This window comes from Rutilus rutilus (assembly GCF_951802725.1).
Source record: "Rutilus rutilus genome assembly, chromosome: 2".
NCBI classification, from domain to species: domain Eukaryota; kingdom Metazoa; phylum Chordata; class Actinopteri; order Cypriniformes; family Leuciscidae; genus Rutilus; species Rutilus rutilus.
The window spans coordinates 3449101-3473402 of record NC_140210.1 but is presented as its reverse complement, the minus strand read 5'-3'; the positions used below and the strand labels follow the sequence as shown (position 1 = coordinate 3473402).

Genomic DNA, 24302 nt, shown 5'->3' with positions numbered 1-24302 from the left:
GGAGCTGGGCCGGTCTGGTAACAGTGTTTAATAGGTCGGTTGATGTTTCCTGTGGCGTTAAATCAAAGATGAAAGGAGTGTAGAGGAGTGTAGAGGAGTGTGAGCGAGTGCCAGCCGCTGCGGTCAGTGTGTGATGATCACTGCAGGAAAACACCAATTACCAGCATATACAGTTCAACAGCATGATGTCAGAATCACCACAGGCCCACAAACACTGCTGTTTACAATACAAGAACCAAACATTCAGGACACATCGACATGCCATGAGTGAGGCTGCGAGATGAGAGATAATGTTGTGTAGAAACAAAAAGAAATTGTTAATAAAGTCCACATAAACTCTGACTTCAAATCCCACTATTGTTCGGATGGATGGATGGATGGATGGATGGATGGATGGATGGATGGATGGATGGATGGATGGATGGATGGATGGATGGATGGATGGATGGATGGATGGATGGATGGATGGATGGATGGATGGATGGATGGATGGATGGATGGATGGATGGATGGATGGATGGATGGATGGATGGATGGATGGATGGATGGATGGATGGATGGATGGATGGATGGATGGATGGATGGATGGATGGATGGATGGATGGATGGATGGATGGATGGATGGATGGATGGATGGATGGATGGATGGATGGATGGATGGATGGATGGATGGATGGATGGATGGATGGATGGATGGATGGATGGATGGATGGATGGATGGATGGATGGATGGATGGATGGATGGATGGATGGAAATAAAGTTGTAAAACTTTATATACAGAGCTGTGTGATATAGTTTACATTGTGCAATGATATAAACAATAAATCAGCTGAGATTTAAAAGCAAGTTAACAGTTTTTTTGACGCAACCTGCGTCATCTGAAAAGCATCATCCTTGCGTAAAAACATCAGATAAGTATTTGTTATGCAAATGCAGAATGTTCTAGCTATGCAGTTACACAGTTTTTTCATTGAAATTTGCAGAAGTGTAAAGTCCAGGCTAGGGTTGCACCGGCCGTTCGTAAGTTAGACTTACGCTAGAGGCTTAGTAACTACTAACTAGTTTGTAACTAACTCTGTACTTTATTCTGTTGCAGCATTTGTTGGTAAGGTCGTAAGCTCTCCGTAAAGTAATGCGTAGTCGCATAATATGACGTTTCGCCTCGATGATCCAATAGCAGCCTTCAAATACGTGAGCAGAAGTTGTGTTGAAATGCCGTGAATTCCGGTTTATCCTTCATTCTTTTGCCTCACGTTACTAGCATGAATAGCATACGTGTTTTTATATGCAAATAACATTCAGAAACTGAATTTATAAGGATCAATAAATAAATACTGATACAAAAAACATAAGAAATTACGTTTATTGATTATGACTGATATTTGACATGCACAACATGGACCGATGCACACAGCGACGCACTGTTTAGGACGGGTTCATGTTAAAGAGCCGCTAACAAGGTAATCTTTTCACATAATGTTCTCTCTCTTAAAATGTAAGCGAGTGTAAATGTCAGCGTTATCATACATGTCTAAAGAATTGAAGTCTGTCCGGTAAAAGAAGAGCTTATTGATGCAGTTCAGTCTGTCTGATATTTTAGTCCACTCTCGTTACTCCTGATCGGAGGCGGCCGTAAATATTTAGTTTATACGTAGAGTTTCGCTTCAACTAAGTTTAATGGTGCAACGCAAAAATATTTAGAAGTGCGTAAGTCGTAACTTAGTGTCCATTTACGTAAAAAAACTAGGCTAAGTTGTAACTAAGCTAATGCAACCGGCCCCAGGTTCAGAAAGTAAAAGTCCTCCTCAGTATTTTGTTCCAATCACCTGGATTTGCTAATTAGCACAGTTTTTCAGCCAGGAGATAATTAGAGCTAATTAGTGAATCAGCTGGACTGAGTTCATGTGTGGAATAAACATATGGCAGGACTTTTACTTTCTGACCCCTGGACTTTACACCTCTGGAAATTTGTCAAAACACAATTGCTAACACAACACAAGTGCTTTTGCATTCCCAGTATCGCTTTAAGCTTTAAATTGGTTGTTGACGTTTATAACTAGCTAACTGAACAAAACACACCAAATCCACTGTGCAATTCACAACACTGAAACAATCCCGACCCTTCATGAGGTTTACATGTAATCATAAAAACATGAGCGGGATTTAAGCACATTCCATCCAGTGTCAACACTGGCCCTCTCCGCCATGATCCCGTTAGCTGGAATACTGGCGGATTGGAGGGGCAGGAAGCAGACGGGATTGTGGGATTGTTGAGAGGATTATCCCATGGCGGCTGAGGCCTCGGGCTTCCCTTCTCTTCCAGAGATGATTAGTGCATTCATGAGACCGCGCTGCTGCATTATTCATCAAAGATTCACCCCAAAACAAGCTTTTCCATCATTAGCCACATGCATTATGCTAGCTTTAGCGTAATGAGGTAGCAGGGTTTGGCATTGCTAGGCTTTCGTCAGTGGGATATTACAGTTAAGCTGGGAATGTGTGCTATAATAGCGGTACCTGGCTATTACAATGATCCATGGGCGGCAAAAACTACTTCAACAAAAACATTTCACATTTTCATATAACTAACAGATGTGGCCTAGCGGTTAAAGCATACGCACCACCATTCATTACTCCTTAATCCTCTAGCATAATACTTTTTTTCATAATACTATTTTCAGTATTATATGCACAATATGAACAATACTACAAAAACAATACTACATTTGCCAAAATTTCACACAATGTAACTCACTAAATCATGCATTTCCAGTGAGACAAATGAGCCAGAAGTGATATCAACTTCTTGACTCAAATATTTGGCCTATATTTAAAGTAGTGTTCACATCCAGAATTAGGCAAGTGCTCGATCAAAAAAGTCAATATTTGACCCTACAGAAAGAGGGAAAAAATGTATTTAAAAAGAAATTCAAATTAGATAACTGGATGCCTTTTGCTAAATCAAAAATACATATGACTTAATGAGATAATGTGATCTTTAAAGCATTACCATTGCATATTGCATAATATCACATACTATCTTTACAATAAAGTGTGCAGAATGTAGTGCACTACACAGGGCCGAACAAATGTATGCGCAAAACATTTAAAAAAAAGGCAATCATTTGTAAAGCTATTCTTTATGAAAATTGTAGTAAAAAAAATAAATACAAAAAATTCAGCAACACTTTGCAATAATGTTCAATTAGTTCATGCTTTGGGTATCAAGAACCAACAATGAACAGCATTTATTCATGTGTCTTTATTTCTACATATACCAATACATTTTTAACATTTGATTTTTTTTCTAGCCTACTGTTTAAAAGTCAGTATTTTTTAGTTTAGTTTAGTTTTTTGAAAGAAACTAATACTTTTAATCAGCAAAGACACATTAAATTGATCAAAAGCGACAGAAGAAAGGACATTTATAATGTTACAAAAGATTATATTTCAAATAAACGCTGTTCTTTTGAACTTTCTACTCAAAGAATCCTGTTTCGAAATTTCCACAAAAATATTGATAATATTGATTATCAACACTGATAATGTTAAATTGTAATAATTTCACAATACTGTTGTTTTTACTGTATTTTTGATCAAATAAATGCAGCCTAAGAAGAGATTTTCAAAGACATTAAAACACTTTTGAACGGCAGTGTATTATAAAGTAACAATTAACAATACTATATTTACCCTACATTAATAAATGCTTTGTTAATTAAAAGATCATGATCCTTAATGCATTAACTAACTAGAAACTGTCTTTTGACAACTATTCTATGTCAATTGTCACATTGAACTAAAAATATATATATAAATGTAAGAATCTTTGGTAACACTTTATTTTTAGTATCCTTGTAACACGTTACATGTAGTTACTGTAGTAACTATAACCCTAAACCAAACCCCATAGTAAGTACATGTAGTTAATTAATATTTCTCAGAACTCAAATGCATAATTACACTGCAACTCTGACACTTTCAAATAAAGTGTAAGCGAATGTTTTCAGCGACAAATTTCCACCAAAATGTTCTACTTGTGTTTTATAAACGAGTCCCTTCATTATATAATACAAGACAAGTAATTTAATACAAGTTTTGACACTTTTTTTTGCTAGATACATCCTTCAAAACGCCAGCTGAGGTCAGGAGTGAAGGATGAACTGTGACAGACCGATGAGAGATTCTCCATCTGCCGAGAGCCATCTTTATCTCGTCACGACTAGCCGGCTTAACGCACACTAGCGACACACAGCTGAGGATCTATTTCCAGATCTCTTCAGGAGAGGATTCAGCAGGAGACAGTGACCCTGTCACACACACACACACACACGCTCACTCCTGAGGGGGTCGATTCATTCAGAGAGGGAAACGGGAACTCCAAAAAATGATATACTTGTAGTTAGATTATACAGGATCATGTGACACTGAAGATGCTGAAAAATTCAGCTTTGATCACAGGATATAAATTACATTTCACATAGAAAACTGCCATTTTAAATTGCAATAATATTTCACTATTTTTACTGTATTTTTGATGCCATGAATGCAGTCTTGGTGACTTGCCGATCACAAACTTTTGCACAGTAGTGTAAATCTGACTCCGTTTCTATGCAACAAAAGATTTGCATTAGCTAGAACACTAAGCAAATGTAATGCATCTTTAGATTCTCTGTTGCTATGGAATCGCAGCTATTTTGAGCTTGTTGTGAGTGTGTAGCGACACTCGAAGCCTCTACAATTCGGTGTATCCAGTAAACGTCGCTGTCCTACAGGATTAGACCATGTAACATCAGATGTACCTTTGCCCGTGTGAATTATTCAGACCGCGAGATGCTGCGAATACACTGGTTTTCTGTCTCCAGTGACTTGCCGTCTACATAACCACTTACACACACACACACACACAAACAAACACGCACACACAGATGACTGACAGACGCCATTACACAATCGATTTAAAGGGATAGTTCACCCAAAAATGAAAATTAGCCCATGATTTACTCACCCTGAAGCCATCCTGAGTGTATATGACTTTATTCTTCTTTCAGACGAATACAATCTGAGTTATATTAAAAAAAAAAAAATTATTTTAATTTTATAATGGCAGTGAATGGCCATTTCTGTTTTGAAGTCCATAAAGTGCATCTGCCCACTTTAGTTAGTGTGTAATGTTGCTGTTTGAGCATAAACAACATCTGCAAAGTAGCAACGCTCAAAGTTCAAAGCAAAGGGAGATATTTGCTTTAAAAGAAATAGCTTTTTAAGGACTACAACAAACGGCTGGTAGAGACTACACGACATTCCTCCCGGGTTAGTGACATCACCAACCATAAAATTTACATAAACCCCACCCCCTGAACACGATTTATAGATTATCAAGACAGAATATGCTAATCAATGACTAGAAGATAACTACACATAAGCTACATAAATTCATCAATTAACCATTCAGAAATGTCCTGTTGCTTCTACATGTTGTCACTTCTTCTTGAGTCTCTCCATCTTTGTCTGAATCCAGTTTGAACATAAAATGCTAAAAGTTTTTGAAATTTTCAGTGTGTGTCTGTGTGAGTGCAGTTGTTGAAGCTCCGCCCCCTGTGCCGGGAGCAGCAGCTCATTTGCATTTAAAGGAACAGACACAAAACTGTGCGTTTTGACAATTTTAACATGTTATATAAAAATATCTGTGGGGTATTTTGAGCTAAAACTTCACACACACACACACTGGGGACATCAAAGACTTATTTTATATCTTGTGAAAAGGGCATTATACCACCGCTTTTAAAACTTTACAAAGTAAAATAACTAACTTCCGGCCTAACGAACATACGGATTCCACTTATATCTAAGTGCAACTTATGCGAGTAATGCGACGTTCTGCTGATATTTACGTTACGCCATGACGCACTACGTTACTTCTGACGTCATAAGTTGCATAAGCAGACTGCGCATGTTCATTTGGCCGGAAGCTAGAATTTTACTTTGTAACGTGTTAAATATGAATATTTTTCTTACACTAATGCATGGCTTCGCTTCAGAAGGCCTTTATTGACCCCCCGGAGCAGTGTGGAGCACTTTTATGATGGACAGATGCACTTTATGGACTTCAAAACAGAAATGGCCATTCACTGCCATTATAAAGTTTGGAAGAGCCAGGACATTTTTTTAATATAACTCAGATTGTATTCGTCTGAAAGAATAATGTCATACACACCTAGGATGGCTTGAGGATGAGTAAATCATGGGATAATTTTGTTATTTTTGGCTGAACTAACTCTTTATAAACCCCCAAAAATGTCCATTTAAGGGAATGAAATAAGAGTGATCAGACCATGAAATTCTCTCAGATGTACTGAGAACAACACATTCTTGAATGAGAAACAAACCTTGACAAAAGTGAAGCTTCAGAGCTTCTGAATGGACGGTCGCTCCAAAAATTCAAATTGAAAGTCAGTGAAGTAAAACATCAGCTACGCTCGGTGGACGTAAATAATGTCTGCTCTAAAACACGTTCAGATAGCGCCACAATCCGGATATGCAAATAGGGAAGAACTCATTTGGGTCACACAATGTGAGCCCATGTCCGTGTGTGTGTGTGTGTGTGTGTGTGTGTGTGTGTGTGTGTGTGTGTGTGTGTGTGTGTGTGTGTGTGTGTGTGTGTGTGTGTGTGTGTGTGTGTCCGTGTGTGTGCGTGTGTGTGCGTGTGTGTGTGTGTGAGTGTGTGTGAGCCCGTGTGTGTGTGTGTGTGTGTGTGTGTGTGTGTGTGTGTGTGTGTGTGTGTGTGTGAGCCCATGTCCGTGTGTGTGTGTGTGTGTGTGTGTGTGTGTGTGTGTGTGTGTGTGTGTGTGTGTGTGTGAGCGTGTGTGTGAGCCCATGTCCGTGTGTGTGTGTGTGTGTGTGTGTGTGTGTGAGCCCATGTCCGTGTGTGTGTGTGTGTGTGTGTGTGTGTGCGTGGCGGCTGGGTTTCCTCTAAGGGCCGTGGCTCTTCCTGTTGGACCGTCACAATCTGGGAGAACAGAGAAGAAGTTTCCACTATGAATCTTCACACAGAACTGCAGCTTATATGGGAGCAGAAATCCTTCTTTACTTCGTTGGAATAATCGGAATGTTGATTCTAGATTGTTACCCTTAACATGGAAGAATCTCTCGATGAAATTTAGTTATTTGTCGTCCCTAAATAAAAATAAAACATAAAAATTATTTAAAATATATGAGAGAATCTCTCTACAAAATGTAGTTATTTGTCGTCCCTAAATAAAAACAATATATATATATATATATAAAAAAAAAAATTTATATATATTAGGAACATTTCTCTACAAAATTTTGCTATTTGTTGTTCCTAAATAAAAAAAATTAATAAAAATCTTAAAAATAAAATATATGAGAGAATCTCTCTACAAAATGTAGTTATTTGTCGTCCCTAAATAAAAACAATATATATATAAAACATTATTTTTTTTAAATATTAGGAACATTTCTCTACAAAATTTTGTTATTTGTTATTAAAAAATATATATGGGGGGAATCTCTCTACAGTGTTTTTTCATTAAAATCGTAAAATTAAAAGCATAAATCAAACAATATATACTAAATACTACCCAAATCAATTTGCACATTTCCAGATAATAATGAGGAGTATAATAATGAGAATTTAGGGATCCTCAAGAAAGTCACAATGTGAAAATGTGCAAAAAGGCTTTGCTTTTTTTTTTGCTGATTGTATATTTTGGGGTTAAATATGACATGAACATGTTCGTGAGATTCGTCCATATCCGTAAAAATATCTGAGGCCGATGTGTTTGTCCTAAAATGTTGCTTTAAAGTTCAGTCTGTTTACCATACCTCTTTTTTCTCAATCCTAAAATGACAGTCTTGCATGAAGAAGGAAACCACAGACTCCAAGCATCCAACAACACGCGACACACCCTCCATTATAGGGATACTTGGCATTTTCTCTCTTCTTCAACAAACCAGAGCATTAGAAAGCATAACTGCACACAACTGAACCCGTGGCGTGTGTGTAACTGGTAAAAGGCAGCTGTGTGAACACTAACCAAGACAAAGTCTAGCATGGTTAACTTTAACTCAAAACTAGCCGTGCAAGCAGACTGAACGCTTATATCTCTGAATCAACAGTTGCTGGAAAAACTGCAGTTTCGTCAAACACCCTCATTAAGCCAATTTAGACAATGAGCCGTTGCCGTACTGTGGGCTTGTAATTGCAGACTAACACAAAAATAGAGAGTAATTCCATAACCGAATGGCTTAAAATATTATGCACGCAGAATTATTATGCAGATGAAAATAGCCTGGGGACACTTTTTATCACTTTAACCTGTGCTGATCTGGCATTTTATATACCATGTTCAAAAGAACAGGGCAAACCAATCTGATACTAAAACAGCAGCATGTCCAAAAAATACCCAAAACGACTAAAATTCTATTGATTCATGAAAAGGTTTGATAAGAATCTAATATCAAAAGCATTTGACAACATGTGAATTCTGTGATCTGATGTGAACTCGGAAACAGGAACTGTGTCAAGAGTCAAGACTATTGGGATTTCCTTACTGAGATCCCATCCAACAGGAAATCCTGAACGCTGCAACAGGGCAATATGATGATGACAAGCGTTCGCTCGACGGCCACACGCTACATTACACTCTAAAATAAGACTTTTATTCAGCCAGGATGATCAAATTAAAGTGATCAAAAGTGACAGTAAAGACATAATGTTACAACAGATTCTATTTCTATTTCAAATTTCTATTACTTACTCACTTGAGCATTTCATCATATTAGAGTGATTTCTGAAGGATCATGTGACACTGAAGACTGGAGTAATGATGCTGAAAATTCAGCTTTGATCACAGGATATAAATTACACTTTACTATATATTCACATAGAAAATAGCAGTTTTAAATTGCAATAATATTTCACATTTTTACTGTATTTTTGATCATATAAATGCAGTCTTGGTGAGCAGAAGAGAACTATTAGATTTATGCATTTGGCAGACGCTTTTATCCAAAGTGACTTGCATTGCATTTCAAGCTACACATTTACATTCTTATCAGTTCTTGCTTTCCCTGGGAATCGAACCCATGACCTTGGCGTTGCAAGCGCTACCACTCTACTGTTTGAGCTACAGGAAGGCTATATGTGTGTATTATTAGAATGGTTATTATAATATTAATGGTTGTTATTATATTATTATTGAAATAGTCTGCCTGAGACTATTTCAAAAACATTTTAAAAAGCCTCCCAACCTCAAACTTTGTGCATTTATTATGTAGAGCGCAAATATGTAACTTTGGCTAAACTTTATAAAACATATGTGTTCCTCTAAACCAGTCAGCGCTAGCACTAGCTAATCCAGTCGAGACCAGTATGAAATCAGACATGCATTCTCAGTTCAAACCCTCGGAGAAGCGCTGGGTCCCACAGGAAATCAGCCCTTTTCAATCCCAGCATGCACCAGTACAAACTACAATCTTCCAACACAGATCAAACTCCGCACATCAGGCCGTCTCATCTTCATGATTGCGGGAGCTTCCTTTGCTCCTCATCGGAGCGCTCCTCACTCCAGCATCACATCAGCTGTGATCTTACTCCACGGAGAACAAGTGTTTTCTCGTGTGTTATCAGACTGAAACCGCATCCGCAGCGCCTGGACCGGATCGGCACGGAACGGAGCGCTTAAGAAGTTAAGCGGCTGGAAAAGCAGCTTAAGGGTCAAAGAGCAATTTACACCCAAAAAACTAAAACTAAAAGAAAAAAATCATGGCATTGTTTAAGTATTTGTATCTTTTTGGTTTTATTTAAATAATCATATTTTCAACAAGATATGCATAAAATCAGCATAAATCTGTTACATCTAAGCAGTGTGAACATGGTTTAAATATGGCTGATTGGAACAAGCAAGATTCGATAAGTTAAAGGATTTATTGATGATAAATATACGGTATAAACCGGGTTATTGTGCATCTAAAAAAAAAACATTGTTTATTAGTTATATTAAAGAAATCTCATTCTTACTTGACTTATTTTATTTATGTATGACTGACAAATATGCATCACATTCATTTTATTAGTTTTTGTTAAAACTGTGTAATGCAAATATGTGCAAATATTATATGCAATTAAAATACATAAATCTTAACTATTGTTGTGGTGATGCAGCCTTATATAAATATAAAATGATATGTATACAGTATGCGTATGCGTGTGTGCGTGTGTGTGTGTGAGTGAGTGAGTGAGTGTGTGTGAGTGAGAGTAGGTGAGTGAGTGTGTGTGCATGCATGCATGCGTGTGTGTGTGTGTGTGTGTGTGTGTGTGTGTGTGTGTGTGTGTGTGTGTGTGTGTGTGTGTGCGCGCGCGCGCGCGTGTGTGAGTAGGTGAGTGAGTGAGAGTGTGTGCATGCATGCATGTGTGTGTGTGTGTGCGCGCGTGCGCGTGTGTGTGTGTGTGTGTGTGTGTGTGTGTGTGTGTGTGTGTGTGTGTGTGTGTGTGTGTGTGTGTGTGTGTGTGTGTGTGTGTGTGTGTGTGTGTGTGTGTGTGTGTGTGTGTGTGTGTGTGTGTGTGTGTGCATCCTCTTTAAAAGTGGATGCTGGTCAATGTCTGATGGATAAAATATATATATATATATTCTCAGTTATTATCTGGATTCACTCACAAATGTGTGACACTACAAAAATATGATGGGTTGTTTCGTTAACTTAAAAAAAACGTAAATTTATTCTCCATAAAAAGCGACCTCAACGTGTATGAAATACAAAACCCTCCATCTCACACACACACACACACACACACACACACACACACACACACACACACACACACAGAGTCTGTTTCCACAAAGTCACAGGCGTGATACATATTTATGATGTTATACCTCTGGCCTTTGGGGAACAGATGAAGTCTTTCATCCATTTTTTATCCATTCCATTATTAATTCTTTCCCAAAGAGGGTGTGCGGTGTAGCAGGTGTGTGTGTGTGTGTGAGGTGTGTGTGAGGTGACTGTCAGATTCACTTTAGAGATCTGGAGAAGTGCAGAGGCTTTACTACGGCTCAGTCTGAAAGCAGAGACACATTCGTCTCTGTGAATACATGACAGGGACCCAATCTAACGGGTTTTCAATGGCCATTATATTAATACACACACGCTGAACTATATTGATTTGATGCTAGAGCGTTCTTGACGTCTTTCCTAGATGTTTGGGGAGGTTTAAGACTGTAACTGACAACATTTTTTGGTTATAACACTTAAATGGACACGGTTAGGAGGTGTATTGACTGATGCAGGTCTCAAAATCAGAAATTCAGCTTTCAAATATAATATAATCATGAATTAGAGATAATAATAGCATCAAGCCAGGTAAAGCACACTAAATCAACAAAAGCTGCAGGTGATCTGGTGTCACGTCTGATCTAGATCGTCTTAACTGAAGCATTTCTCAACACACACGCACACAAAGCAGAGCATGCGCTTTTATAGGCCTTATCTCACTATTAAAATTGCCATCAATAACAGTGGCCCTCAGGGCATCAGCGGAGCACAGGGTGTGTATCCAACGGCCCCTATACACACACACACATCACAAACCTGAGGAAGAAAAGAGTCAGGGAACTGTCCGTTTGTTCGCTGCTTTTACTTCAGCTCAAGGTAATATTTTCCTGTCGAGATCTCAGTCAGGAATTCTGACGAATTGCTTCTCTTTTCTCCTACCCAACATGCCTGAGGATCTTATGGCTCCCTTGGTAGCGATCAATGAGGGCATTTTCTCATTAGTGAACAAGACTGAGCTTTTCAACATCATTACCATTCCCAGGGGAGCTTAAGTGACGAAACGGGAGGGCAAGTGAACACAAAAGAGTCTAAACTTGAGGGGGAGAGCAGCAGACGCTTTAGTGTGCACTTGCTGACCCGCTGGGATACTCAACAAATCAAAATACTTGCGAAACGCAGGGTTTTTTCCATGCAATTAAACCTGGGCTGTGTTCAAAAATGGAAAATTAGCTTACTGACTACCATTTATTTTAAATTATATGAATTAGTATGCATTACGCAATAAGCAATTCAAACAATAGCATGCTACACTGTTGTCGCATGACCTCATTACATTCATTGTCCACTGCTGTCCAGTTACTGTCTTGGAATCAGTTTTTTTTGTTTTATATATATATATAAAATGCAATGCAATGCAACAAACAAAAATAAAATAAAATAAAATAATCAAAAATAATAAAAGATAAGGTAACAAGGTAAATATCAGTCAGTGCAGTAAAAGAAAATAAAGTGCAATAAAATGCAATGCAATAAAATAAAATATAGCAAAATGCAATGTAAAAACAAAGCACATTGATATGCAATAAAATAAAGTAAAATAATATAAAATGCTTTAATGTAAAATAAATAAGTGCAATAAAACGCAATGCAATAACATGAAACAAAATACAATGCAATACAACAGAACGAAGCAAAATGCAATCAAGTAGAAAGCAAACAGTGTCTTACCGAGACCTCAAAGACTTCCTGAGTGTCGTCCAGCATCTGGACCCGGATGGAGATCTGTCTGCCCGGAGGCATGGTGGGGGGGCGCTGGCCGGGCTCCAGTGTGCTGATGCCCAGGCTCTCAGGGGCCCCGAGCCTCTGCCCCGCCCCCGAGGGCCGCTCCTCTGGCTCCACCATACTGCTGCAAACAGACAACATTTCAGCATTTAAACGAGGGCCAAAACCTTCCGTGTGGGATAAACACGGATTCTGCACTAGGTTTGGTGATCACACACACACAGGACGCTGACATATTTTTCCTTTTTTTTACATCTGGAATTCCAACCTCGCGCTGCCCTGGAAAATGCCAAGGATGATTTATGATTCCTGAAATGTATATTTCTGCAGTAAACTACTTGTGCTGCCATGGCAATTTCTCACACAAGTCTTGATGTTAACTCTCGTTCTGCCTGGCTGCTAGTTATCCGCATAAACACAGCTGTTAGTTATAACTCATAACCAGCTCAACCACTGGTGAAGAACTGAACCAGACAAATGAACCTGACGGCAACAGGTCGGGCATATTTGTAAATGCAACGGTAAATGCAATGCAACAATGCAATAAAATGCAATGCAACAAAATACAATAAAAAAATTGCATGAAAATTAAAAAATATTTTGTTTCACAGACCTACTTTGTGGTTTTAATCCCATCTGAATTTTGTTCAACTTTTGTAAAAAAATAAAAAAATAATATGGAGCACATTACACTTTTTAAACAAATTCCGTCTGGATATAAATGTTTGTGATTGCACTATATTATACTTTTAGACACAAAAAAATGCTTCTTATATGTTCGCTACATATGAAGAATGCAATAACGAAGAATATTTTACATTATGGACATATAAGCACAATGAAAAGGACACCGATTCCAGTGGGAACATCCCATAGATTCATTCAAACCTGTCAAATCCTTATTACTGTTGTGACGGCTTAAATTCAAACAACAGGCCCACCGTCTCTCACCACTGAAAAACACTGAGTTTATGGGTTTAGGGATTCATTAGGAAGGGTTTAGAGGCATTAAATCCAGGGATTTCTAAACCTAAAGAACCAGATCGCGCACTGCGACTCCAACATGATGGATTATAAGCTTCAATAGAACACCAATTTAACCAACTAAATGGGCAGAGATGTATTGAAGCACAGTATAAAGCAGACATTCCCATTAAAGATGGGAAATTCTTTCAACTAAAGGTACTCAAAAACAGCTTTTTACCAGCTCTGTCCTCATGCTAACCCATCTTTCTAAGGAACTGAGAACTTAACGAAATGCAAATTCGTCCACTTACATCTAAACCCTCTTACGGACATCCTCTGAAATATTCAAAGCCTTTTTAGAGGAATTCAGTGGAGGAGAAATGCTGTGAATGACTACATTTGAAGGGTCTAAATTATACAGAACTCAGCAGGATTAAAGTAAACGCCACAAAGTAACTCCCACTTCTACGTCAAGTAATCAGAGCGGCTGCCTCCTCCATCAGGAACCGATCCAGAGCCTCGTTTACCTTCGTTAAAACGCTTATTCAATAGAGCATTTCTGTGGACAGCAATAATAAACTGGAGATTTATAGTCTTTCCTTCTCTGCAATTTGGCAAATGTTCTGACACTGATGTTGTTGAGGTGTTTTCTGAATACAAAAATTACTATAAACTATGATAAATAAAGGAGAAGATAACATTGTGATGTGTGTATGTATCTATTAACCAAGATTAATCAACCATCAGAGTCTGTGTTCACTCCTTTTAGCTTCTATTTTCATTGGCAAAGCATGCAAACCGCAGCCCATATTGTGACTAAAATGTCAGTTACATAATATTAACATCTTGTTTATTGAACTATTGTATAAAGCAATATCACTGTGTGTTCAGTGCAACAACCCTCGAGCGCGTGATAATTAACAGGCACCTCCCAGTCAGCTCTCAGAGATCCACTGATGGAAAACACTATCAAACACAAGAGAATGAGTTCCTCCAGGAATCACAGATGGAAAATGGGCACTTAAAACACTTCTCACGGGATAATCAAACGTAAAAACTGTGTGTGTGTGTGTGTGAAAGAGAGATGAGAGAACAATTATCCGCTCGTGGCACTAAACAACTTCTCCTTTGACAATGTAAAGTGTTTTTCACAGATGTGACACTTTCAATTATTCTACACAGACGCCAGAAGTACAGCACAAACGAACACGTACAGTAGCGTATTCCTGTGTTCACTCAACACAGGGGATTTACATACGGGAAACAAACATGACAAGTGAAGAACGCCACTGTTACATGACAAAGCAAAGGATCGTGATTCAAAGAGCATGCAAATGAGACAAACATTAGTTCTGCTAAAAGATCACGATCCGGATTCAAACACCCACACCATCTCATTCCTAAATGACAACGATTCGTTTGTGTCTGTTAACCTTTGACAAATACGTTAAACATTAAATTTATAAAAGTTTGCAGTTCGGATATAAACACTGATGTCTGAATGTCATCAAAACAAAATGTGATCGTAGTGATCAAAATGATGTAAATCACCATTTAAAGTAACTTGACGCTTCAAATAAACATTGTATCAATTACATTGTTACACCAGTAGGCGGCGACAAGTGACGGTTAAAAATGTATTTGTCATTGAATCATTCATTCAAGAGATTCGTTCAAAAAACGCTGATTCATCCAGTCATGAAACAAGTCAAGTCTATATTCGGTGAGTCATTGAATCATTCAAGAGATTTGTGCAAAACGCTGATTCATCCAGCGAATGAAACAAGTCTTTATTAATGAGTCATTGAATCATTTATTCAAGAGATTCGTTCAAAAACGCTGATTCACCCAGCAATGAAACAAGTCTTTATTAATGACTCATTGAAACATTTATTCAAAAGATTTGTTCAAAAACGCTGATTCATCCAGCAATTGAAACAAGTCTTTATTAATGAGTCATTGAATCATTTAATCAAGAGATTCGTTCAAAAACGCTGATTCATCCAGCAATGAAACAAGTCTTTATTAATGAGTCATTGAATCATTTAATCAAGAGATTCGTTCAAAAACGCTGATTCATCCAGCATATGAAACAAGTCTTTATTAATGAGTCATTTAATCATTTATTCAAGAGATTCGTTCAAAAACACTGATTCATCCAGTAATGAAACAAGTCTTTATTAATGAGTCATTGAATCATTTATTCAAGAGATTTGTTCAAAAACACTGATTCATCCAGTCATGAAACAAGTTAAGTCTATATTCGGTGAGTCATTGAATCATTCAAGAGATTTGTGCAAAACGCTGATTCATCCAGCAAATGAAACAAGTCTTTATTAATGAGTCATTGAATCGTTTAATCAAGAGATTTGTTCAAAAACGCTGATTCACCCAGCAATGAAACAAGTCTTTATTAATGACTCATTGAAACATTTATTCAAAAGATTTGTTCAAAAATGCTGATTCATCCAGCATATGAAACAAGTCTTTATTAATGAGTCATTGAATCATTTATTCAAGAGATTCGTTCAAAAACACTGATTCATCCAGTAATGAAACAAGTGAAGTCAATGAATTTTAAAAAGAAAAAATGATCCAAATCAATTAAATATATTTAAATTGACTGCAGCAATTCATATTTCGTCAGAACCTCAAGTAAATTATATTATTTTGTCTATTCAGAATCGCGGGAGAATCGTGATCTCTATTTTAAACCAAAAAAATCGTGATTCTCAGTTTATCCAGAATCGTGCCGCTGGAAAAAATGGTGTAATGCTGGAAACAATTCTCACTAATAAATTGCAAGTAAATTTCACAAATAATTACAAAGAAACAGCAAGTAACACTGAATTAATTTGTAAAAAAAAAAAAAAATTGGACAAACACTGCAGACTAAACTTCAATACTTAGTGGTTTGTTCCCTAACACACTAACCAGGAACACATTCCAGCACTGATTGAATCTCAGATCCAGACGCTGAACCCTGGAATCTGATTCTGCGCTCAGATGTGAGCTCGAGACGAGTCACGACAGGTTAACAAGCATGAGAGGGTTTCAGCATTCACACACACACAGTCAGAAAACCTCCTCAATACACACACCTCTGAGTCTATCCTGCGCTATCATGACACTGACGACAGGACATCCAGTGGATGTGATGATCATGAGGTTAGAGATGATCTTAAGGCTTTATTCATCAAGGGAACGAGGATGTTATGTGGTTAAGGCATTCTGAGTGGTCCAAGCACATTGCTTTGTAGTTGATGTGTTATGGAATGTTGCTAGGGTGTTGCCAGGGTTTTCTTGGATGCTATGTGGTCGTTAAGGCATTCTGAGTGGTTTAAGCTCATTGCTATGTAGTTGCTAGGGTGTTCTGGGATGTTCTGGGATGTTGCTAGGGTGTTGCCAGTGTGTTCTGGAATGTTATGTGGTTGCTAAGGCATTCTGAGTGGTTTAAGCCCATTGCTATGTAGTTGCTAGGGTGTTGCTATGGCATTCTGAGTGGGTTTTAAGCATGTTTTAAACCCTGAGCTAGAGACGAGTCACGACAGGTTAACAAGCATGAGAGGGTTTCAGCATTCACACACACACAGTCAGAAAACCTCCTCAACACACACACCTCTGAGTCTATCCTGCGCTATCATGACACTGACGACAGGACATCCAGTGGATGTGATGATCATGAGGTTAGAGATAATCACAAGGCTTTATTCATCAAGGGAACGAGGGAGTGTGAGATGTTCACGGTAACAAACTCGTCCTGTGATGGAAGATGATGATGAAAATGACATTTTAATATTGATTTCCATCTGCAGTTTGACAGAGAGAAGAGTGATATAGATGATGAAAGGAGATTATGTGTCTAATATTTGGAAATATTTTTTAGGGTTAATATTATAACACTACATAACTAACATAAAATTGTATAAAATAAATAGCTTTACACAATTTACTTAAAACTAATAAAAATTACTTTTACTCAATTTACTTAAAACTAATAAGTAGATATTTATTTATTAATCTAAATAATAAGTAAATACATAATTAAATTAAAATTAAATAAATTAAAGTAAATTAAAAAACATGTTTATTTATTTATTTATTTATTTATTTATTATTTAGAATAATAAATCTAAATCAAAATAATTAATTTCTAAACTTATTTTACATAACTTACTTTCACAACTTTCTGAACACAGACTTGATTTTTAAAAAAGTTGCACGATATTGAAGATAACTCATTAAATAATGCGATACGATAATGCTTAAAGTGTGTAAAATAAACTTAAATTATCTTTAAAATACATTTAAAATTATATAACCTACATGTGTTTCACATTCTTCAAGAAAACATCCCTACAGCTTCTGAAAGTGAACATCAGTGTTTTACTGTAGCGTAAGAAGTGTTACTTTAACATCACAGTTAGTTTAGGGTTTCAGGTTATCCGACATTAGGGTCATTAAACAACAGACACTGAATAATCAAATGTAAAAATAAAAAACTGCTTAGTTAATTAAATAAATACTGATTCTTATTAAAGGATTAGTACACCCCAAAATGAAAATTTCCTAATAATTTACTCACCCCAAAGCCATGCAAGATATCCATGTCTTTCTGTCCTCAGTGGGAGAGAAATTATGTTTTTTGAGGAAAACATTTCTGGATTTTTCTTCTAACAATGGACTTCATTGGTTACCATCGTTTTTAAGTCCAAATCAATGCAGTTTCAAAAGTCTTTGAAGTGTTTAAAGGGGCTGTACGCGATCACAGCTGAAGAAGAGGTTGTTATCTAGCGAAACGATAGGTCTTTTTTTTTTTATTATTATAATTTATAGACTTTATACCTTCAATAGTTCGGATTGAGCTGATCAACAAACGGACAGGGAACTACGTCATCACGTTGAAAGGTCACACCGGCGCCGGCAATACTATTTGAACTATTATTCATATTCATCAGAATGTTATTCATATACTATTCATATTCATATTCACTGAATACTATTACTATATATATAATAGCAAACAATACTATTTGAACTATCCTCCTACGTACGGTCGCATTGTAAACAGTGAGGCGGTACTTCCGCCTGCGCCGGCGTGACCTTTCAACGTGATGACGTAGTTCCCTGTCCGTTTGTTGATCAGCTCAATCCGAACTATTGAAGGTAAAAAGTCTATAAATTATAATAAAAAATAAAAAAAGACCTATCGTTTCACTAGATAACAACCTCTTCTTCAGCTGTGATCGCGTACAGCCCCTTTAAACACTTCAAAGACTTTTGAAACTGCATTGATTTGGACTTAAAAATTATGGTAACCAATGAAGTCCATTGTTAGAAGAAAAATCCAGAAAAGTTTTCCTCAAAAAACATAATTTCTCTCCCACTGAGGAAAGAAAGACATGGATATCTTGCATGGCTTTGGGGTGAGTAAATTATTAGGAAATTTTCATTTTGGGGTGAACTAATCCTTTAAAGCTACAAAAGTTATTCAGTCAAGAGCAGTGAGTGATTTTCTCTTTGTCTTTTGTTCATGACCCCAGTTATTGCAAGCTGTCGCCATATGCATATCGCGATAAATACATTTGCGATATTTTGATAATTTCAATATATTGCGCATAATCTCAAAAACTGCCTTATTTACTGCCCATTTACCACTAACACCGACCAACTGGGTGGGTTATCAACCGACAATAATAATGGCTGACAAAAGCACAAGAAAGGAATAAAGAAATGGAGCAAGAATAATAGACACTAGAAGCATGGAGAAGAGGATGAACGGGAGAGAGAGACCAACAGGCTCCCATGAAGTCTTCAGGGGCCGTCCACAATCACAAACACTGCAATAAAGGGGCCATTCTTTCCTGTCCCGGGCCGAAGTTACTGGTTACACACATTTAAACTCAATGAGTAATTGAGAAGCGGCTCCTCCGGGACCTTTAATCCCCCTCGGCTAGCAGTTTCATTACCCGCCGAAACCCTAATTCATTCCTTAACCACTGAACGTCTGCAGCTCTGTTAGTGTTAGCAAGCCCTCATTAGAACAACGCAAACACAAACGGCACTGACAAACTCGTATAAACAACTGGATTTCCATCCCAACGAAAGCTATTAAAACCCACTTACAGAAACATGATGACAAATGCATGGCCATTATATTTAATCTTCCTTGTGCTATCTTTAGTTCACCCATTTTTAACAGCTCATCTTGCAAATGTGCAGGAATTATAAAGGGGGAAAAGCTTTGTTGTTGTCGTCGTTGGGTAAAGCTTGTGTTTTAATCTGGTTTATGGTTTTGAAACACACATGACATGAACTGCACTGTTACTGGTTCAACAGGTTGACCTTCTTTTGCAGGAAGGATCAACGTGACTTTCTCACACTTCGTTTTATGTTTTCTCGTGTCCCAGAACACATCGTATTTCCCAAAGGAGATCGTACAAACATAAAAGACAAGGGATCACGTTCCCATAACTGTGTTCAGATCAGATCAGCCGTACTAAGAGCTGTACAATCAGTGAAACGCAATCTATTCTAGAGGATCAAGAAACAACACTACCAATTACAATGAGATTTTCAGATGTTTGCTAGGAGGTTGCAAAGGTATCTGCGTTTTGCATTAAGGATTGTTGCTGGCAGTTTGGACGCCTGGCAGGACATTTTGGTGGTCGCCGGGGCGTTGCTATGCAGGTGCTATGGTGTTCTAAGTGGTTGCTAAGTTTTTGTGCCACTAAGCATATTGCTATGTAGTCGCTATGTGGTCACAAAGGCATTCTGAGTGGTTTAAACATGTTGCTATGTAGTTGCTAGGGTGTTGCTATGTGGTCACAAAGGCATTCTGATGTTGCTATGTAGTTTCTAGAGTATTCTGAGATACTGATATGATGTTGCCGAGGTATTTAGAATGGTTTAAGCATATTGCTATGTTGTTGCTAGGGTGTTCTGGGATGTTATTTGGTTGCTAAGGCATTCTAAGAGGTTTAAGCTCATTGCTATGTAGTTGCTAGGGTGTTGCCAGTGTGTTCTGGAATGTTATGTGGTTGCTAAGGCATTCTGAGTGGTCTAAGCACATTGCTTTGTAGTTGATGTGTTATGGAATGTTGCTAGGGTGTTGCCAGGGTTTTCTCGGATGTTATGTGGTCGTTAAGGCATTCTGAGTGGTTTTAGCCCATTGCTATGTAGTTGCTAGGGAGTTCTGGGATGTTGCTAGGGTGTTGCCAGTGTGTTCTGGAATGTTATGTGGTTGCTAAGGCATTCTGAGTGGTTTATGCCCACTGCTATGTAGTTGCTAGGGTGTTGCTATGGCATTCTGAGTGGGTTTTAAGCATGTTTTAAACCCTGTCCTGATGCAGTGCTATGATAAGCGACAGCTTGTTTTTCTATAATTGACCATTAGCAGTTTCTCAAGCAAAACTCTCGCACTGAATGCTGATCAACAACAGGTGAAAGGGAAACCTCTGCAAAAAAGGCCACAGACTGGAAACTTTTACTCTAAATGAAGCACAAAGTAGGAAGCAAGCAAAGCACAGAAGGATCGTCACACATGCAGAGATAAACACGAAGAAACAGGAAGTACTTCTGAATCTGGAGCAAATTAGGTCTCATTAAAGCCAAAGTGCAAACCAACACATTGCATTGCATGACTACAAACTCAACCTGACAGAGTCAACGATTAAGGAGAGGCCCACTTCAAACGACATGCCTGCTAAAAAAGAAATAAAAAGAAAACCGTTACCTTATTTAAACACACAATCTTTCTTTTTCCATCCTATACAAACACACACACACCCTTCATAGAGAACAGAGACAGAAAAGTGAACTAGGAACAATCCGTGCAGCGAGGGCTCGTTCCCAGACTCACGCTCGCTGAACTAGTTAACCTGCCCTTTCAACTTGTTTGCCTGAAAGTTCCCAGAGATGTGTTCAGCGAGGCGGACACGTGAAACAGAGGGTTCACTGAGACAGACTCAACATACACACATCTGAAGGCACGGATCCACACCGCTGGCCCAGCCTTCACTAAACAATCAGTATGACACTCATCATACCGGCTAAGCACAAACAACAACTGAGAATTAGTGATGCTAAAACTAAGGGTGCGTCTCAATCAGTAGGGTTGGGTATTGTTTGAGTTTTAGATATTTCGATTCCAATTCTGCTTTTCGTTTCTGATTCTTATTGATTCCCAGTTTCGATTCCAATATGGTTTAAAAAAAAAAAAAAAAAAAAAGTCAAACGTTTAGATATCACGCATATTTATTCTGTCATATCTGCTGAATACTAGCCTGGGTTTCCTCATGCTGTCTTGATTTTATTCACGCTGCTAGGCAGCCTGGACACCATGGACCAGATTTTCCCCTCAAAAAGGGAACCAATCACAGAACGGGGAGGGAGCAGCAAGACGATGACGACGTCTATGCGACACGCCGAAGCAGTTTGTTTATATCTATGGATCCAACATGGCAGCAGACGCGACGTTACCTTTCGATGCAGCCTTAGATAGTGTTCTAAGTAGTTTAGTCGCTGAACGCCATCGTGTACACATAAATCTCTGACCCATCGTCTTCTTCCTCGTCGAATTTCTGTCGCTCTACATACGTCATCTGGTATAATTGAAACGATTGGCTATGAGCTACGTACAGGCGCATTTGATAGACATTCATAGCGCCCAATAAACGGCTCTGGGCATTCGTAAACCACGCCTCAAATACGAGAAAATTAACATGTGGTTCCCAGACCACGTCTCAATGAGACGAGGTCTGACGTTAGCCAGGCTAGCTGAATACCATGAATACTCTGAAAACCTGTTTACAAAGAAACAAAAATCAGCAGCCTAGAGAAAAAATTTTGTGCATGTGTCCGTTCAAGCCCAAGACGACGTGAAAGAGAACTCAACTCGGTATTCGAGCACTAAATGAGAGGATGTTCCCGGCACAGAAAACAGCGCACAAGTGCCGAATTGAGTTCTCGTTTTATAGTGAAGATGTTGTCATGTCACCATCAGTGTCCCAATGTGTAGCTAGCAAGGGTCCTTAACAGTGACCACGACATACTGACTCAGGGAGCTGATTGAGACGCACCCTAAGTACTTAATGCACACTACAGTGTGTGTGTGTTGTTGAATGATTCCTCAAATGAGAAGAGGTGTGTTATTTCTCAACTAAGTGGTTCTGTTTACTAACCATCTATTAACCCTGGAAACATGGTAAAAACCCACTCAGAACATCTAAACTACAGTGTGCTGCTAGTCAATGTGTTTACTTATCAAGATCACTAGTTTCCGCCAACATATCTACCACCATTTTTACATTTATTGTTACTATCTGGTGCAAGTCACCACTCAAACATTAAATAATATTAAATATATTAATATAATAATTAACATGGTCAGTTTGCTAAAAGGATTTCAAAATCTGTGCTGAGTTGTGTGCTTGCAGTCGTCGGATGTAGGTTAGTCGAGTAATCCTTGAGGTTCAGATGTTAGTAGGTTAAGCTGCATTGACTGTGTGTGTGTGTGTGTGTGTGAGAGAGAGTGTGTTAGCCACATCAAGAATTCATGTGACAGGGAAATCCCATAATGTCCAAATGACTACCTGCACAACCACTTAAAACACATCACTGCAGCTCTTATGAATATATAGTGAAAAAATCATGCAAATAAGGAGAAAAAAAATAAAACAGTAAATACTGATGTTTCACCTGATTCTGGGATATATTAATGATAATTCCATGCATCAATAACCCCATGCTGTGTTGCATTAGTTAAAAAAAAAAAAAAACATAGGAAAATATGTGACCCTTACAAAACTGTATTGTGTAATACCATAGTGATGCTATCGTATAATACCAAGGTATTTGAGATAATACAAGTCCAAAAACCATGCCACAATGAATTACAAAAGGGTACTACTGTGTTTTGGACATGGACCAATGCATTCTTGTAAATGCCATTTAAATAATCTAGAGTGGTGATATTATCACTATACCACAGCACTTTTTGAAAGATCAAACAAAACATGGTATTACCATAGTATTTGTGTAGTACAGTAGAGCACTATGGTAAAGCACTACAGTAAACCTTTGATGTGGAAACGTACGATATACGACGCGTGGCAGCAACGGAGGCTCGTGAGATTTTAATCGTGTAACCATGGAAACCGCTACAATATATCAGCGTGCCCAGCGATCGGAAGATTAATAGTAACACTTATTCGCTCGCTGCCGGTTTATTGCGAGCCAGTAAAATAACACAGAATCTTACCTTTCCTGCTGAATTAATACTCCTCGTGACTGGGTACACGCGTGACTGTGTTGTTAAACGATATTCCGCGAAAATAACACGCAGAGCAGCGGCTGGAGTCGCGAGGAATCAGTTTATCGGCGGTTATTCGCGGGAAGCGCTGAAATCCACCGTCTTCCCGGACGCCATGACTAAACGACTGATCCCGAACTGAACTGATACAATAAAACACCGCCTCCAGCCTCCAACACCCGCACTACAGCCTCACACAGCAGCGCGGATGGGAACAGCGACACCTGGCGGACGATTCAAACTCACCCTGGTTACAATGTTGCCAAGTCCGCGGTTTTCCCGCGAAATTGGGCTTCTTTTACACTGTTGCCGCGGCTACTCAACATTTGAAGTGGATCAAAACCTTTCACCAAAGTTATATGCATTTTGAACAATACCGGTGTTTATCTTAGGACAACTTTGATGAACTTTTTTTGATCCACTTCAAATGTTGACTAGGCTACT

General features: G+C 38.3%; 1 protein-coding gene across 7 annotated transcripts in view; it reads right to left on the bottom strand.

Annotated features, from left to right (window-relative positions):
- Positions 1–24050, bottom strand: part of farp1 (FERM, RhoGEF (ARHGEF) and pleckstrin domain protein 1 (chondrocyte-derived)) — an 81597-nt gene extending 57547 nt beyond the window's left edge. For all 7 annotated transcript variants that reach the window (XM_084403237.1, XM_084403239.1, XM_084403240.1 and 4 more), the window contains exons 1-2: positions 23808–24050; positions 12527–12704 (exon numbers count right to left, since the gene is read on the bottom strand). In XM_084403237.1, coding sequence (XP_084259363.1) covers positions 12527–12700 — 174 coding nt within the window. In that variant the 5' untranslated portion in view covers positions 12701–12704; positions 23808–24050. The remainder of the gene's footprint in view (positions 1–12526; positions 12705–23807) is intronic.
- Positions 24051–24302: the final 252 nt, after the last annotated feature.